This window comes from Genypterus blacodes, unplaced genomic scaffold (genome assembly GCF_046128005.1).
Source record: "Genypterus blacodes isolate CSIRO-AG114 ecotype Tasmania unplaced genomic scaffold, CSIRO-AGI_Gbla_v1 ptg000067l_1, whole genome shotgun sequence".
In the NCBI taxonomy this organism is placed as follows: Eukaryota; Metazoa; Chordata; class Actinopteri; order Ophidiiformes; family Ophidiidae; genus Genypterus; species Genypterus blacodes.
Genome location: NW_027466879.1, coordinates 15245034 through 15262500, shown reverse-complemented (window position 1 = coordinate 15262500; position 17467 = coordinate 15245034). Strand labels below are relative to the sequence as shown.

Below are 17467 nucleotides of genomic sequence, written 5' to 3'. Positions count from 1 at the left end.
AGGGCCTGGGAATTCTTACGGACACCCCTGAACCTGATCCCGCCTAGAGTTCACCATAAAACTTAAATCAACACCACGTTAACAAGAAATAACCGTGTTTTGAATGACAAATAAATACAAATCTGTGTTTAATTTAAGTCTGATAGGTGCAAATATTCAATGAATCATCAGTTTCATATCCATCAATGACTTTAAATCAATATTAGGGCTGTAAATCTGTGAGATCCGGATTAATGGATTCTCAAATCTCACAAATCACTTCATTGTTCCGGTTCTTGTTCTAATTGTAAGTCAACGTAACGTATATTTATATTAGAATGAATGTGAATAAACTCCTTTTCCTAATAAATGAGTACATGTGACTGAGCCTGATTGTTTCCTGATGAGGACCTGAAACGAGTTACATCCTTGGGTCCTAGTTTTAGGAATGGATGATTTTCTGCATATTATGTGTGACAGTGCTGCTGAATGACTGACAGCAGCTTCATCACTGTGGCTGCTGTGATTCACCTCGGCACAGGCACAGACTCGTCCACAGGTAATCGTGCCGATGGCTCCCCCCCGCACACACACACACACACTCTACACAAGGCCCGTGAATGCTGCAAACCTGCATTCCCCCACCTGCCTCAGGCACACACTGTACACTTCTGCAGAGAGAGAGAGATAGAAAGAGATGAAAAGCAGACAGAGACGGAGAGACATCAGGAAAATAAAGTGAAAGAAGACTGCAGACTGCATACCAAAGGGGGCAGACAACACAATCCTCACACACACATACACACACAAACAGTTTTTGGGTTTATGAGCTTCAGAGGACAGAACAGGTGGAGTTGATCTGATGTTCTTTGCTGGGGGGGACGAGCACATGCCGCTGCCTGCACCTGTGCACTAACTGCCTCCACATATCAGAGTTTATCACAGCATATAAACAGCGGTTGCATGTAGTTCCTTGAATACTTTGCAAGTTGTAAACACACAGGCCGTCACGGAACAATATATAGGTTAGATGTGCATTGAAGTTAACATCTTATCCGAGACAAAACGTGACTTTTAGCGAGGCACAAAGCATTTAGTGTCCCGTACAGGAAGTATATCAGCGGTGACGTTTACTCTGCTGTTTCTGGGGGAGTCGTAACATTAGAATGACAGAAAAATGCTTATTTATGAGAGTGAAATAGGAGCTCTTTCCCTTCTCTCTCTGCGTGGGCCTCAGCAGGGGGGGGAAGAAGGTGATCAGCACAGGATCTGGCTTTCTAGGAGCAGCTGAATACCAGAGGAGCTGACAGGTACGCACATATTGGAATGTGCTTCACAGCCACACCTGTGAGGAGCCCAGCCTGGCCTCTCTCATCCCACTGGTTGATCTTCCCCATGACTTGACGGTGAGAAGAAGTATTTGGCGGCTGTCCACAGGCCTCAGGGGGCAGGTATGGCCAGCTCTGAATGTCAACCAATGGCAGAGGAGGAATCCCTGCGTGCCAGGCGGGGCTGTGGTGAAATAAAACTCATCAATGGGGTGTGTCTTAAAAGTTTGTCAGCAGTCAAGCGGTGAAGTTGCCCCTGCTGCAGGAACACACGCTGACTCGACCAGCCCTGCAGCACGAGGAACCCAGGAGCGGCTTCCATCTGGCACAAAGCTGAGACAAAGACGGAGAGGGAGACTTTTTCTTTTTTGTCATGATAGATTCACCTCTGCTCGCGGCTGCTTCATGGAACCCGAAATGGCAACATCTCCACACCTCCAACCAGGGCCAGGACGGGATGGCAGCTCCATGCAGACCTTGGCCAAGAGATTTGAGAACTTCTTGGGATCTGCTTTTGTCCCTGAAGAATGCTGCAGCTGGGCCATGCAGGCAGGCTGCGGTCACTCTGTGGTCGCTCACATCTCCTTATCACTTTTCCAGCCCAGCTATCAATGGTGTATCTGTTGGACGGAGAACTGATAAGGGCATGTGCATGACATTACCTGCAGATAAAGAAGGGACATCATCTGGGAAGGACAGAGGCTTCTGGGTAATGACAGTGCAGGAGATTTATTGTTATTCATTCATTGCTGGTGATGATTGTATTTCATTTTTTGATTTTAGTGGCACAAGTTTGAACAAAGTCAAGAAACTCTCCACAAACTCTCTAAAGTGGTGATCTTTGTCTTTGTATATACAGCATTGATGCATTATTAACTGCTTTGAACTTTTCTCTTAAAGGAGAACGAGGTGACTTTCTACCACCAGGTGAGATTTCAGGCAAGATGATTTATTGAACTCCATTTTAAAGGCTCATAGAAAGGCAGGATGAGCGGTGATCTCAAAATCACCTCAGGGTCCAAATAAAAACATGCAGGTTTGCATGCAGCAATCAGCTGGATACAACACATAAGAGTATGAGGTGAGTGAGAGATGTTCAGGAACCCAGCATGTGAGACATGTTACATTCAACATGAATAGTGCACTAAAGAAGCTTTTACCTACAGTAAGCTGAGATACAAAGTTTTGTAAGTGGCTTCACTATGACCCCATGTTTCTGTTATATGATGCAAACACTTGGTTAACATACAGGAATATGCACTTTATTTCTAAGCAGAGACGGACCAGTGTAAAGCTGTGAGGACCAAAAGCTGGACAACAGGAATATGGTAAATAATGAGGAGAGAGTGAGTGTGTTAGTACGGATTTTCAAAATTGTATTTCCACTTTGTAGAGAGAATTTGTTTGATAAATGAAAGCTACTTTTCCTGCACTGTGTAGTAGATATGCTTACTATTATATTTAAGCTATATGCATGTTTATTGGGCAGAGCTCAGGGCTAAACTGCCCTCACACACCATTTCACCGTGTGAACATGAGCCTCATATACAGCAGGAAACCCCACAAAGATACAGATCCTCTCTCCTATTGGTTAAACTAACTGTGAAATACTTAAACTGTCAGATAAAGACACGGAAAACAAAAATCACACTCATTAATCTCTTTATTTATTGCCTGTTGTCTCATTTTGGTCGCAGGTTGGTTATGCAGCGTGTCACAACTCACATCAGAGCAAAACAAAACACATTTTAGCAGAAACACACGGAAACAAAACAAACAGGATTTGCATTTTTGCCGAAACATCTGCTGCTCACTGCCCTCAGGCCTCCACTCCCACTGTGAACCTGTCTCCCTCTCTCTCTCTGTCTCTCTCTCACCTCTGACCAAACCTCAAACCAAAAGGTCTGCGATTGTTCCAACAGGTTTAAGATTTGTCATTTTATTGCTTCAGAATAAAAGTGTAACTACAGTGAGCACACACATTCTGTATCACCGTGATCTTGTGTTTGTGCTTGTTAATACATGCTGTGAATAAACTCAACACTGTGATGCCTTTAAAGACTCTTGGAATTTGCAGCACATATTAGACATGAAAAGAGAACTGTATAGCCCGAATGAAGTTAAAATGCAAAAGATCAGCCAAGATGAAGACAATATGATCCTTTTACCTTATTAGATAACTTAATATGACAAGCAGAAAAACTAAATGTAATATTTTAGTCTGTGATTGTAGTAATAATATAATAATAATAGTAAGAAAACCTTGCACATCTAGCAATCTACATATCAATGTTTCATCTAAAATAAGAAGCTTCAAACTAATTCAGTGCCATAATATAAACATGTATTATGTTCAGCTTGTTCTCAAAGGACAAAGTTTAGTGTTCGTTGGCTCTAACATGGTTTGGGTTACGTTATACATTCAGTTCAATGCAACACAATGTTCCCTTAGTTAAATGATTTGACTTGGAATCAAAAGTAAATACATCAAAGTCAAATTTCTCTCAAAGATAAACATTACAATTTGGGTTTTGAGATACTACTGCACTTACGCACTGTAGCTCAGGTGCAAGATAAACAAAATACCTGTAATGAAGAGGGCTTCGAAGGAACCACATCAGGGTTCAGTGCAACATAAACAAATCAGAATCCTGTTCCAGGTGTGACATAGTGCAGCTCTGGTGACTGTGTGTGCAAATAGTAGACATATAAAGTGATTGTGAGCACCGTCTCTCCTGCCTCTGTTGTAGTTTGTTCCTACACAGCAGCTGGACGTTTGCTATTAACACTAAGTGCAGAGAACTAACAACACTGTGGTAAAAGTACATGCATGACCATAAAGTGCCCCTGATCTGAGAGAGCTGTCACTCCCCCGAGCAAACAGGCTGGTTCCAGCGGGGGAGGAAAAGGCCGACGAAAGCAGAGCGGCCTGTCGCTTTATGCCAGACCAACCATGGAGGCACTGAGGTCCCAGAGCGCCTTAGCAGAGACGTCATCCAGGGCCTTTGGGGCGGCCGTTTTGGGGGCACAGTCACTGTACAATGGAGCGAAGAAAAGAGGATAATATGTGTAAGCTGTATGTCTAAATCACTATTATAGAGATGGAGATGGAGTCATGATGTCACCGGTTGTTGTTGCACTGACCTGTAGTAGAGGCCGCTGACGTTGGCCAGGCTCTCGTCCACGGCGCAGTAGATGGTGGTCTGAGCTCCTTGCCAGGGGGTTTTGATGAACAGTAGAAAGGGATAGGCGGCGATCCGTTTCCACAGAGGTAAAGTCGGGTACAGGTGACGGCCCAACTCGGTGTAGATCACCCCGGGGTGAAGGCTGTACACCGTCACGCCAGTGCCTGCAGAGGGGGAGCAGCCAATCAAACGCAAGACAACCAGCAGGGTAAGATTACTGAGGAAAGCACCGGCAGAAATATTGAAAAATAAGAAGAATATATGTTGTTGTTGTTTCATATGACAACCTTAATAAGATAATATTATAACATATAATAACCTTCCAGTCTGGAGGCCAGTTCTCTGCAGAAGAGGACATTTGCCAGCTTGCTTTGTCGGTAGCTGATCTCACGTTTGTAGTCTTTGTCGAGGTTGATGTCGTCAAAGTGTATAGAACCTGTGTACAACGAAAACTGTTTGTAAACATTGTGATGTTTAGAGGAAATGATGGATCTTAATCATTAGAAAAACAACATTCCATAAGCTTTAAGAGACAATTCGGCCCTGGACAGAGAGTCAGGTGAGCGTGGCTTTACCTCTCTCGTGTGCCAGGCTTGAGACGATGACCACACGGCTCGGCGCCGATTTCTTCAGCAGGTCGAGGAGGCAGTTGGTGAGGAGAAAGTGACCCAGGTGGTTTACGCCAAACTGCATCTCAAAGCCGTCCTGAGTCGTCCACTTCGGACACATCATGATACCTGAGAATCAACAGGTGATGATTTATTATGCAACACTGCTGAAATATGATGTCATCACTCAAAAACATCCTCTCACACTTCGAGTCCTTTAGCAACATTTGTTCAACAGCATCACTCTAAACAATCAACTGCCAAAACTAAAGTTGTTTATATGTGTTCATACAGATTTAAAAAAAACAGTATTTATGCATTATTTTATTTTTATTGCTGTATAAACCCAGAAAAGAAAAGGCTGTGTGTTTCTTGTTCAAATGTTCCTGGGATTCAGCAGAAAGCTTCTTGATACATCGCTGCTTTTGTCTAACCTTTGACCTCTTGCTGACATTTACCAGTGTTTGAGAGTGAAGTCGTGTTGTTCTGTTGTTGATTGAGTGTAAGGAGTTATCCCAACATTGTCTGATATGATCTAATGGTCTACAGTTTGTGATCCGTTTGGTCCTGCCCACTGCTCAGTACCTGCATTGTTGATGAGGATGTCCAAGCGCTCCTCATTTTCCGTGATATCTTTGGCCAGATCTCTGACAGACTGCAGCGAGGCCAAGTCCAGATTCTTTACCACCACGTTGCCATTTCCAGTCTGCTGTCGGATATCATCCGCTGCGATTCGGGCTCTGGTCATGTCCCTGCAGGCCAGGATCACTCTGGCCCCTAGACAATAACAAGAATGTCTAGAAACACTTCACAGGAACAAAGCTATAGCTATGAGTATGAATGCTGTGTATGTTCTTCATCTGTTACATGCCGGCGTTAAAAGATCATCCTGTCTTCTTATAGAGAGGTTTACCTCGGCGTGCCATATCCAAGGCTGTCTCTTTCCCAATGCCAGTGTTGGCTCCAGTGATTAGGACTGTTTTCCCGTCCAGCCTGGCCTTGCTTCTGCACAAGCCTCCCCCCATCCATCTCCGGAAGGCCAGCAGTCCGGCCCCTGGCACACATGTACAACAGTCCAGATGTGGGTCATGCTTGCATAGAACATGTCAAGTCTCCTGGGCAACAGCTGTCGTCATGCCGGCCACTTTATTTTAAAATATGACTTGTAAATATCATGTTTCTGTTCACATACAGATAACAATAAGTCAAGGATGATTGAGTGCGTAACTGAAGTTGTTTAAATACGCAGTAATGTTTAACCTTGTAGTTAACGACACTCAAGCTGACATTTAAACTAAGAGTTTATACGCCAAAGTATTTAATTACGTAACAGCCTTGAATAAGAGCGTCAATTTACCTGAAACAAGAGCAACTGTGAGCCCAGTCGCATTGTTCTGTACGAAGTTCCTCATCGTCTCTGTGTAGTTTTGCATATTTGATGCTCGTGCCGATCTCAGGTTCCTTCTCATACACTTATTTGAAATACATTCAATCAGCCTAATGCGCTATTAGCCGGGGCAACCTATTGTTACCGGAACAACCAGTCAAGTGAGACAAGTGGGTTTGTCTGTCCTTGTAACCGGAGGGTGCGGTGTATGGGATTTTCAAAATAAAGGCCCTCCATGGGAATTTCACCCCACGCGTTGCTCATTTTAGCATACTCTCTCTACGCACGCACGCACACAAACGCGCACGCACGCACGCACGCACGCACGCACGCACACACACTCACACAGTTCAACATTTCAACGCCTGCATGTCGTAAATTACAAATCATTAATTTACTACAGCATCGTATTTTCAAAATAAAACCAGTATTTTTTTTAGTAATTACCAAAACCAAACTCTTCGTATGCTACAAAGTCTGAGCAATCAATAACAATATATGCACAAGCAAGAAAAAAGGTATTATATAATAACCAAACAAAACTAGAACATCTCATGAAATCAGGACGAATAAATAAATATGAAAAAGAAATATGACCAGAATAAAAAAAAGTTAGACAAATAGAATTTGATATTGGATAAGAAAAATGAATAAATATAGAACGTCACAGACGTGCTGCATCTATATGGTTCCATGGCTTTTGTGTGATGTTTTGAAAAGATTTGCATAGGCTTTAAATACAGCTTGGCTCTGTACTTTTAAGATTGGTATCTATATGAGACTAAGATCTACTTTGTGTTACAGCCAAATTTAGATTGATTAATTGATCGAGTGATTGCATCACTACAAGACACTTTAAAGGTTCTGTTTGAATATGAATATGCTTTTATTTTGAAGTCGTTAATACGATCCTTCAGGTGCGACAGCAAATTGCGCTATTATTGTGCGCCGTGGGTTCTGTCATTCAAAAAATGGTTCCACCTTAAACAGAGGTTACATAAATGTAATCCGACTAAAAAAAATTATTTCTTACAAAGGGTAATTTAAGTTATAAGGAAATTAAACACGCAATAAAACAGACCTCACCCGGAAGTGTTCGGCGCTCGCGCCACGTCAGAGCATCGAAAACTTTATTTGTTTCTCCAAAGTGTCATGATCGCCGAGTGCACCAGTCTTGCTCGGACCTGCAGACCGTCGGTGTTATGGACTTCATCCTGCGTTACTACGCGCTGTGCTGGTTCACACTGCAGGCCGTGGTGGTGGTTGACTCCGAGCTGATGTTTGAGCTGCATGACAATGAAAAGCAATGTTTCTACGAGGAGTTCGAGACAGACCAGCCATTCTCTTTAGAATTCCAAGTATGTATGGTGTATGGTGTATGGTGTGTGTGTGTGTGTGTGTGTGTGTGTGTGTGTGTGTGTGTGTGTGTGTGTGTGTGTGTGTGTGTGTGTGTGTGTGTGTGTGTGTGTGTGTGTGTGTGTGTGTGTGTGTGTGTGTGTGTGTGTGTGTGAGAGAGAGTGTGTGTGTCTGTGTGTGTGTGTGCTCCCCTGTCTCTTAAAATGGAGCGAGACTATTTTTAATCATTCACATCATTACAAAACACAGCTGAAATGTTTCTTGATGAGCCCACTTTACCGCCACATCTGTTGACAACAAATGTTATTTTCCAACCTTGCATGGTTTGCTGCTTTGCCTGTCATGTCCCAGTAACATATGGTACACTGTTACAACTCTGTCACCGCTGGACCATTTGTCATACATGTTTCATGTCCTCCACGCAGCCAGTTTAACTCTTTAACACTTGTGTTTTGCCCTTATCCAGGTCATTTCAGGAGGGAGTTATGATGTGGACTGCTTTCTCACAGATCCTCTGGACAATTCTCTGTTCACGTCTGAGAAGTCTCAGTATGAAACCTTCAGGCACACCACCACCATGAAGGGAGTCTACAAAGTCTGCTTTAGCAATGAATTCTCAGTATTCACACACAAAGTGGTGTACTTTGACTTTCGCAGTGATCTTGAAAATCCCCTCCTGCCAGATATGACAAAAGACACGGCGCTTACTCAGGTGAGTCCAAGTGGAAGGTACACAGTCAGAGTGCAAACTGGTAAATCAGGTAAAGGGGAAGAAGGGAAATGTAAGGGTGAACCATTTTTGATTGACAGCATTTTCTTTATTATCATATTACAGACTATATAACGCATGCATATAGATATATAGGCTGTAATTTTGAGTGCAATGTAAATCATTCTACTTGATGGTTGAAGCCTCATTTTAATGACACATACCAGCTCATAAGTTCATCATTCCTCACGCGATTTGTCTTACAGACTATATTTAAACTGGGAAGAGTATATTTATACCTTTTTTTACTGTGTCTAGTGACTAATCAGTTGTTGAAATGTCAGTTAGTGCTGCAGGCTGCGTTGCCTCTTGGCACCTATGTCCTGTCTGTCTAGCGCTTCACTTCATGGCTCTTTCTCTTGTTGCTCTCTCCCGATCTTTACTTATGTGTTGTATTTAAATCTCACATGTAAAGCATCTGACAAACGAGTAAATGCAAATCAAAGTCCAGTATTGACTTAAGAAAGGGGGTGCTTGTACTATTTAGAGCCACTAGATGGAGCTAGAGTTGCCTTGACCGCCTCAGAAGGTTCTCCCATGGGACCATTTATTACTCAGTCAATGTTATATTATGTTAAACACTGGCTCCTACTTGTACACACAATATATGATGTCACCTTCTTTCTCTACACTTGGACTCTCCTGCATGAATGTATTAACCTGTTTTCATCCTAAATATTGCAGCTTCCAATATAAGAATACAAAATACAAAGAAATCATGAGGTCTATAGTGGTTAAGGGCACTTCCAATACAATGGTGACCGTTTTCAGTAGCAGTTGAGTGAATATGTTGTGCGAGTGTGTTTGTGATCCACTCACAGCTGTGACCTTTGCCCCAACCTGCCCTAACCATGCTTCTAATCCCCTCAAAACTCTCTGTTTTCAGCTTGAATCAACAAGCGTTTCCATTCACGAGATCCTTAAGGCGGTGATCGAATCGCAAACGTGGCATAGGCTGAGGGAGGCGCACGACCGCATTCAAGCCGAGGATCTCCACGAGCGGGTCACCTACTGGTCCTTCGGAGAGACCTTCCTGCTGCTCGTCGTCAGCGTCGGTCAGGTGTTTATGCTTAAGAGCTTCTTCACGGAGAAGAAAGGCACACTGGCGGCCACCACATAGAACTTGCAGTCAATGCATCATAGAAGCCAGAGGGAGATTAGCACACGTTTTATGTTTTCGCCTCCGCCAAGGAGATGGGCAATAGGAGAGATTTGAAATGTCTTTTTTGTATCTGTGTTTTTCTTTAAAACATCTTGTACTGAAAAGTAATGCCACTGTTGAAATTGAGGCTGTCATTATTCAGCCTGGCACAGATAAATAGCACATTTTGAATTGAAGTACTAGTTGAAAGGGTTTATAATGCTATCTGTATATGCCTTAGGGCCTTTGTTGATTTTCATCTGGAGGCTGAAGCTTCAGTGAACATCATGGCACACTGATAGAGACCAAAGCATTGTGTTAGTTTTATTAGTTTTATAGTTTATAGTAGCCTTAATTTATGTTACAAAGAGTGGTAAGACTTCTGTCTCTTTACTGTCTTTGTCCCTGTTTTTCCTCCATGTAAAGTGCCTTGAAAAACACTGAGTTTTGTCTGTTACTCTTTATCATGTACTTTGTGGTTAATTAGATTTCCTGTTATCATTTTATTTTTGTTTTACATTCAAAGTAAATGTAAAAAGTAATGAAGAGTAAATGCCATTTCATAAAAGAATCAATGTGAAGTGATCTACTGGTATGGCTATTTAATGTTATTGAGTGATGCCATGGAAACTGTTCCTAGGCTTCTCAAGCCCCATTAATAATCCCTTTGAATTGCTTTTTTATGTAGTTTTGTTGCAGAAGTTTGACATTTATCCCTACTAAAAGAAATTTTAGACCAAAGAGTACCAATGAATACTGCTCGTATCTGCCAGGGCAGTTTGCGTAAAAGTGCATTCGATGGGTTCCAGTGCTGTGAGGGCAAATGAGAGGACTGAGGTGAACTTTGAATTACGGACAAACTTTTACAATCAAGATGTGACAGATCTACTGACAGTAATACAAATAAAGAAACCTGTGTAAACTAGGTGAAGGGGTACCAGTGAAAGGACCATCTATGAGTGAAAGTACATAAGAAGTACTGTAGTCCATGTGTGCTGTACTGAAATCGGGCTGGAAACGATAACCTGACCTGTAAATAATGGAAGTACAGGAGATAATGTAAATGGTCACAGGTGGATGTGACTGGAACGCCTTAACACCTAAATCATAATAATTAAAATTAAGACATTTATGAAACCCATTTTAACAAAATTACAGACTGTTCATCTAAACATTACAATCATTTGGCAGACGCTTTTATCCAAAGCGACTTACATTACATTACCACCCTTCGCAGAGGGGGGAGCAATTAAGGGTTTGGTGCCTTGGCGGGGGCTTGAACCGGCGACCCTCCGGATCCCAAGCGGAAGCTCTACCCACTGAGCTACTGCCTCCAATAAACCATTTTTTATTGCACACATTTTCAGACTCACGTGGCCTGCCACCACTGGTACCCGTACCACAGCTTGAGAACCACTGGTCTAATAGATAGGGTTACAACTTCAAATACATCACTCTTTAAATACCACTTTGAACATCCACCCAAAGTAAAGCAATGGAAAAAAGCCAATTTAGAGCGATTTCTTTTACAATCTAGAAACGCAAGTACTCCATGTTTGTATTTTAAAGTATCATTTTAATATGAAGTATTTTTCCCTCCACGATACGCGCTCACACGTGTCCTGTACGCGCCACTCGGTGTGTCTACAGGAGTGAACTTGAACGTCGCACCTGACCGGAGTGAACGCAGCTGTGATTGGTCCGGAGCTGCTTCCGCCTTCTTTACGAGCTGACGTGTGAAAACTCCATTCGACCGTGTCCAGCTCTTTACAGGCTCTACCGGCAGCTCATTCATTCATCCGCGCGTAGTAAACATGGCGGGTTACCTGAGGGCTCTCACATCCGTGTCACGGAGCGCAGCGGCGGCGCTTGCGGGAAACCCCGCCGCGGTCTCGCCGGCGACTGTCTGCCTTAACAGACTGCAACAGAGGAACTGTAAGTCTGAAAGCAACAATCTCTTGTCCTGTGTAATAATGCTCTGAATTATCACAAATGGCTGATAAACAGTATAAGTTCTGTATTTGTAGTCAGAAACGTAGACAGTAATAATAAGTAGCCAGTATTCAATGGAGGAAAAAGTACCTGGATTTACCTGAAAGTACCTTAGTAAAAGTAGCGATATGTAATCCAAAATGAAAACTTTCTTGAGTAAAAGTTATTAAACTTCTGGTATTTATGTTACTGAAGTAGCCGCATTCTCACGGGAAGTGTTACAATGAAAGTGACGTGTGTTGCATTTACGGGCCTATTACCTGAACGTAAATCAGCCTTCACTCTTCATGACAAACTACAGTAGCTGCGTTCAGTTTATTTTCTAATGAATATGCATGAAACAGACATGCGCGAGCGGTCTCTGCTCAACCAATCACAAAGTAGTATTTAAATATTCAAAACTTTGCTCACCTGGGGGAAAAATAAAATAAAATACACTTTATAAAGAAATTAATCGGTAAATAATGAGGTGTTGGGTTAAGATTACTTACCTAACAATAATCTTAGAAAGTTTCAGTGTTAGTAGTAGTTTGTGTACGTGTTATGTGACGTGTTTTAGGGTTTAAATGGGGTTGAACAGATAATCATTGAAAGGTTGCCAGGGTCAATACGACTGGCAGCTGCCCAACTTTCAGTGTTTCAGTGAAGAAAGAACACTGAACATGTGGATGATGAAATACATATCAGAAGAAGAAGAAGAGCTTTATGCATCTAGAGTGTAGACAGTCATTGTAGTTATGTGATGTGGACTTTATTAGTTTGAAAAAAAACCCTAATCCAGGATGCGGTTTGTAAGAATTAGACTGAAAACACAGTTGACATCTCAGTAATTAACTAAGTAGTTTACATGGTGTTGAGGAGGAGCAGGCCCCGGGCTGTGTACCAACTTTAAAACGTCCTCTTGTCTCCTCCAAGTAAACACATTTAAGTCCTCTCACTATAGCCTGAGGATTCAATTAGTCAATTAATGTAAGTTTTCTGTTGTAAGACACTACAAAGCGCATCAAGGTGGACCAGCCGGTGGTGGAGATGGACGGAGATGAGATGACTCGCATCATATGGGAGTTCATCAAAGAGAAGGTAGAGTAGAAAGGCCTGGACCGGCTTTACACACTATACACACACACTCTTATTCAAGCTCCTCTGTGTGTGTCACTGTGGTGTATGACTGTTCTGTACATGTGCAGCTCATCCTGTCCAACGTGGATGTGGAGCTGAAGTACTTTGACCTTGGTCTGCCCTACCGAGACCTGACTGACGACCAGGTCACCATCGACTCGGCGCTCGCTACCAAGAAATACAACGTGGCCGTCAAGTGTGCCACCATCACTCCCGATGAGGCTCGAGTGGAGGGTAACGTGTCCTAACTGTGCCATGTTCTCTATACTGAACCACTCACATCATGATCACATCATCATCATCATGTTAATGTTTCAGAGTTCAAGCTGAAGAAGATGTGGAGGAGCCCCAATGGGACCGTCCGGAACATTCTGGGTGGCACAGTTTTCAGGGAGCCCATCCTGTGTAAAAACATTCCCCGCCTCGTTCCCGGTTGGACACAGGCCATAACAATCGGCAGACATGCGTTCGGCGATCAGGTAAACAAACAAGATGTAAATGCTTTTGTGTACGAAGCCAAACCGGACCGTATCAGACGCTTACAAGGTTTGTTGTTCTCATCTCGCAGTACAGAGCCACGGACTTTGTCATTACCCAGCCTGGCAAGTTCAAGATGTTGTTTATTCCGGCTAATGGCGGCAAGCAGAAGGAGTGGGAGGTGTACGACTTCCCTGCTGGGGGCTGCGGGATGGGAATGTACAACACTGATGAGGTAAGATGAGATTGATGTTTTTGTTATTTTTACATGAATAGCTTTAACAGTAAAGGATCAAATCTGTAATCTTCATATTTCCACAGTCCATCAGTGGATTTGCTCATAGCTGCTTCCAGTACGCTCTCCAGAAGAAGTGGCCTCTGTACATGAGCACCAAGAACACCATCCTGAAGGCGTACGACGGCCGCTTCAAAGACATCTTCCAGGAAATCTTTGAGCTGTAAGACGCCGAGCAGAGGGACACTGGGCCACGTGTTCCTCCATTGTTTCACTGTAGGCTCAGCACGAGTTCATGTGACAAAAGCAGAGCCACAAAAATAGAGTGAGACCGTTTCATAGATGTCACGCCACTAAATGTCACGGCTTCCTCCTTTTTTTCTTCTCCTTCAGGAAGTACAAGCCAGAGTTTGACAAGCTGAAGATTTGGTACGAGCACCGGCTCATCGACGACATGGTGGCTCAAGTCCTGAAGTCTTCCGGAGGTTTCGTTTGGGCCTGCAAGAACTACGACGGGGACGTGCAGTCGGACATCCTGGCTCAGGGTGAGCGCACTTTAGCGTCCTGGCGGCTGGACGGAGGCGGGGACAGACAGCTGTCATGAATCTGCAGGAGCTATGCATTCGTTCCCCTCTGTTATCTCTATCTGATAACTGCTCTGACTAGATTATAAGCAGAGTCCACTGACCCATCTTACTTACATAATATATGGATGGATACCAAGTTCATGTTTTATATCGCTGGTGTGTGTGTGTGTTGTCTCCAGGTTTTGGCTCTCTGGGTCTCATGACATCAGTACTGGTGTGTCCTGATGGTAAGACGATTGAGGCGGAGGCTGCACACGGCACCGTCACCAGGCACTACAGGGAACACCAGAGGGTGAGGACCATCATCCATAACAGGAACACTAATCAGACTCAATGGATGAAAATGGATTGAATTGTGATGTTTACAGCCGCAGTGGAGTTTTGAGCTCCATAAGCAGTAAATGTGTTGGTGTCAGTTGCTGTTCCTGCTCCTACAGTAGAGTCAACAGACCAAAAAGAGCAACCAAACATCTTAATGTCTTTCATGTTAGGGACGCCCGACCAGCACCAACCCCATTGCCAGCATCTTCGCTTGGACCCGAGGTCTGGAGCACCGAGGCAAACTGGATGGAAATCCTGATCTGATCAAGTAATGCTGTGTTATCTGGTTATTTTATAGCGAGTGTGTGTGTGTGTGTGTGTGTGTTCAGCGTTTCATTGAACGACGCTGACCGGCAGTATTGTCAATTGTCGACCTCCAGGTTCTCCCAAACGTTAGAAAAAGTCTGTGTGGAAACTGTGGAAAACGGCGTCATGACCAAAGACCTGGCAGGCTGCATCCACGGCCTGGCGAGGTGAGTGTGGATACACACATATGATCCGTCACACTCAGCTTCTGTTGCGAGTGTTGTCTGTGATTTTAGGAAACACTGCATAATGCTTTTACATACATACATACAGGTGCATCTCTATACATTAGAATGTGGCAGTCTTCCCCATGATTGTGTGTCCGACTGAACCAGACAGAGACAATTTAGAGGCTCAGGAAACCTCAGCAGGTGATTTGATTTTATGAGCTGATTAGAGTGAGACAGAGTCAGGCTGTCGATACTGAATCTGGGGTTTTCATGAGCTGTAAGCCATCATCATCAACATTAAAACAAATAAAGGCTTGGAAGATTTCCCTTTGTGTGTAATGAATCTATAATGAGTTTCACTTTATGAATTAAATAAAGAAATAAATGAGCTTTTCCACGATACTCTAATTTATTGAGCTGCACCTGTTCATGCGTGTTTATTACAAGTCTAAACCTGCTGTGACTTCTTCTTTTTAGTTGTAAGCTGAATGAGCATTATGTCAACACGTCAGACTTCCTGGATGCCATCAGGACCAACCTGGACAAAGCTCTGGGCAAGTGAGCATTCCGCTCCACTGGCCAGCGGCAGGCTTTTAACCCCTTGTTTGTAGGAACCCTTTTTGTATCTCATTTGGAAGGTTTGATATTTATCATACCATTTTAAGTATTTGTACAGTCCTTTGTGTTCCTATTGCTGTCCTTTCACTTTTGTTTTGCACAATACTGTTATGATAAATGCTGAAAATGCTGATATTAAGTTATAATGGCAATTGTAATGTAATGTTATCATGATTTCCTTAAGACTTGCACTATCGTTATTGTTGCAGAAGAGTTTAACAGTGTGTGATTACACACATCAAATTAAACATCCTGTATGATAATACTGCTTCATTAAAATCTAGTTGAATAATTTGTCACACTAACAGAATTTCCAGATTTCAATAGTCTTAAATTCATGTGTCTCACGACCAGAGGGCACTTAAAGCACTACGGGTCAGTGTAACAGTCAGAAAAAGAGAGAGAGAGAGAGATCTATGGCGCTGACTTGTCAATGCCTCTCACTCGCATTGCAATATATTGTTGATCCGGTTTGTAATCCAATCCGCCTCTAGGGGGCGCTATAAATGTCACCTTACTGCTGAATCCCAACAGCAAACAAAGATGTTGAATCAGATTCACTTACAGCAAAGCGAGTAATCCACATGCAATCTAACCTTTTTAATTTCATGGCCTTTCTTAAATGAGCCTGTGCAGACCGGCGCCCTCACGCTGAGCCGCCCGGTGCGCAGCCGGAGGTGACGTGAGAAGCTCTGCACCAGCAGGGGGACAACTCTCTTGGGAGTTTGTAGGAAGCTTTTTGCTGTGGCGGCACTTACAGCTTTTCACCAGCAAGTGTCGCGATAACCACAGTCAGACATATTTATATGATCGCGTTTCCTTCATTCAAATATTATATATTTATAAACTCTTCTGGGAAAGAATTAAATGAGAACTTAAGAGTTGGTTCAGTTCTACAACGTTGCCAATCACCATGCGGTTAAGCAGGTGTGTGTGTGTGTGTGTGTGTGTGTGTGTGTGTGTGTGTGTGTGTGTGTGTGCGCGTGCGTGCGTGCAGGACCAGGAGAGAAAGAGAGAGAGACACTGATGCCAGAAAAGCTGCAAAATGAACACAAGACAGTGGAATCTAGATCTAAAAAGGGTTATGGTGTAGAAATTGTTGAGCTCAGGTTAAAAACATTTGATTTACACAGAGACGATAAACGGACAAAAGACAAATATTCTAAATCCCCTTATGTTATTAAGGGGGCATTTGCCGCTAACCTGCCCGTGCTGCATAGCTACAGTATGTAGGGTTTCACATTTGTTATCTACACCCAGGTTATCTCCCACGGTGACTTAGCTTTTTATTCTGATCTAAGCTTCATAAAGTATCAGTAAACTCTTCCTTCAAACCTGAGGCGATGTGAACCAGCAGACACGATTACAAACACTAAATGAGCAATGATGCGTTTCACGAGATCTGTAATTTTCAGAACTCATTCTAAATGTGAAGCTTTTGGGACTCAGCAGGTTTAACAAAGGTGAACTTGACTAAGTAAGTGAACACTGAGTGAGGAACATGTTAGTCTCTCTCTGTCTCACAGTCTGCAAAACTGAGCAAAAATGATCAATGTCCTTTCAACCTTACCTGAAATTAGCATTTAGATGACATCTTTCTTTATTAATTTCCTCCTTGGGGAACATTCCCCTGGAACCTACAGCACTAAGGACTTCCCACTCAATACCATCCACAGCCATAAAAGAGTCATATCTCAGCTAATTGATTGATCACATCCTGAGAAATTATTTCCGAAAGAAGTGCGATCCATACACAACACACACAACATGATGTGTGTGTGTGTGAGGGAAGCTGTGTGGGATCAACATGTGACAGTGAGGAGGCTCAGAGCTGCAGAGGAGGACCATCAAAGAAAGGTCCCAGCTCAGGTCCCACAGATGGAGACAGG

At 43.1% G+C, this 17467-nt stretch overlaps 3 protein-coding genes across 3 annotated transcripts; 2 read left to right on the top strand and 1 right to left on the bottom strand.

The window, feature by feature from the left end:
- Positions 1-3811: 3811 nt before the first annotated feature.
- Positions 3812-6682, bottom strand: LOC143004969 (retinol dehydrogenase 13). Its single transcript, XM_076156176.1, has 7 exons — positions 6458-6682; positions 6014-6154; positions 5686-5877; positions 5068-5229; positions 4812-4928; positions 4452-4656; positions 3812-4341 (listed from the first exon to the last, which is right to left on the bottom strand). Exons 1-7 carry the CDS (start codon positions 6567-6569, stop codon positions 4245-4247), a joined length of 1026 nt encoding a protein of 341 aa, XP_076012291.1. The 5' UTR covers positions 6570-6682; the 3' UTR covers positions 3812-4244.
- A 922-nt stretch (positions 6683-7604) lies between these two features.
- tmed3 (transmembrane p24 trafficking protein 3) lies at positions 7605-10338 on the top strand. The gene is made up of 3 exons (XM_076156270.1): positions 7605-7845; positions 8310-8555; positions 9499-10338. The coding sequence occupies exons 1-3, from the start codon at positions 7690-7692 to the stop codon at positions 9730-9732; spliced, it is 636 nt and encodes a 211-aa protein (XP_076012385.1). The 5' UTR covers positions 7605-7689; the 3' UTR covers positions 9733-10338.
- A 1178-nt stretch (positions 10339-11516) lies between these two features.
- Positions 11517-15870, top strand: LOC143005034 (isocitrate dehydrogenase [NADP], mitochondrial-like). The gene is made up of 11 exons (XM_076156269.1): positions 11517-11688; positions 12734-12825; positions 12933-13098; positions 13183-13343; positions 13433-13576; positions 13663-13799; positions 13970-14121; positions 14343-14455; positions 14655-14752; positions 14865-14957; positions 15438-15870. The coding sequence occupies exons 1-11, from the start codon at positions 11568-11570 to the stop codon at positions 15520-15522; spliced, it is 1362 nt and encodes a 453-aa protein (XP_076012384.1). The 5' UTR covers positions 11517-11567; the 3' UTR covers positions 15523-15870.
- Positions 15871-17467: the final 1597 nt, after the last annotated feature.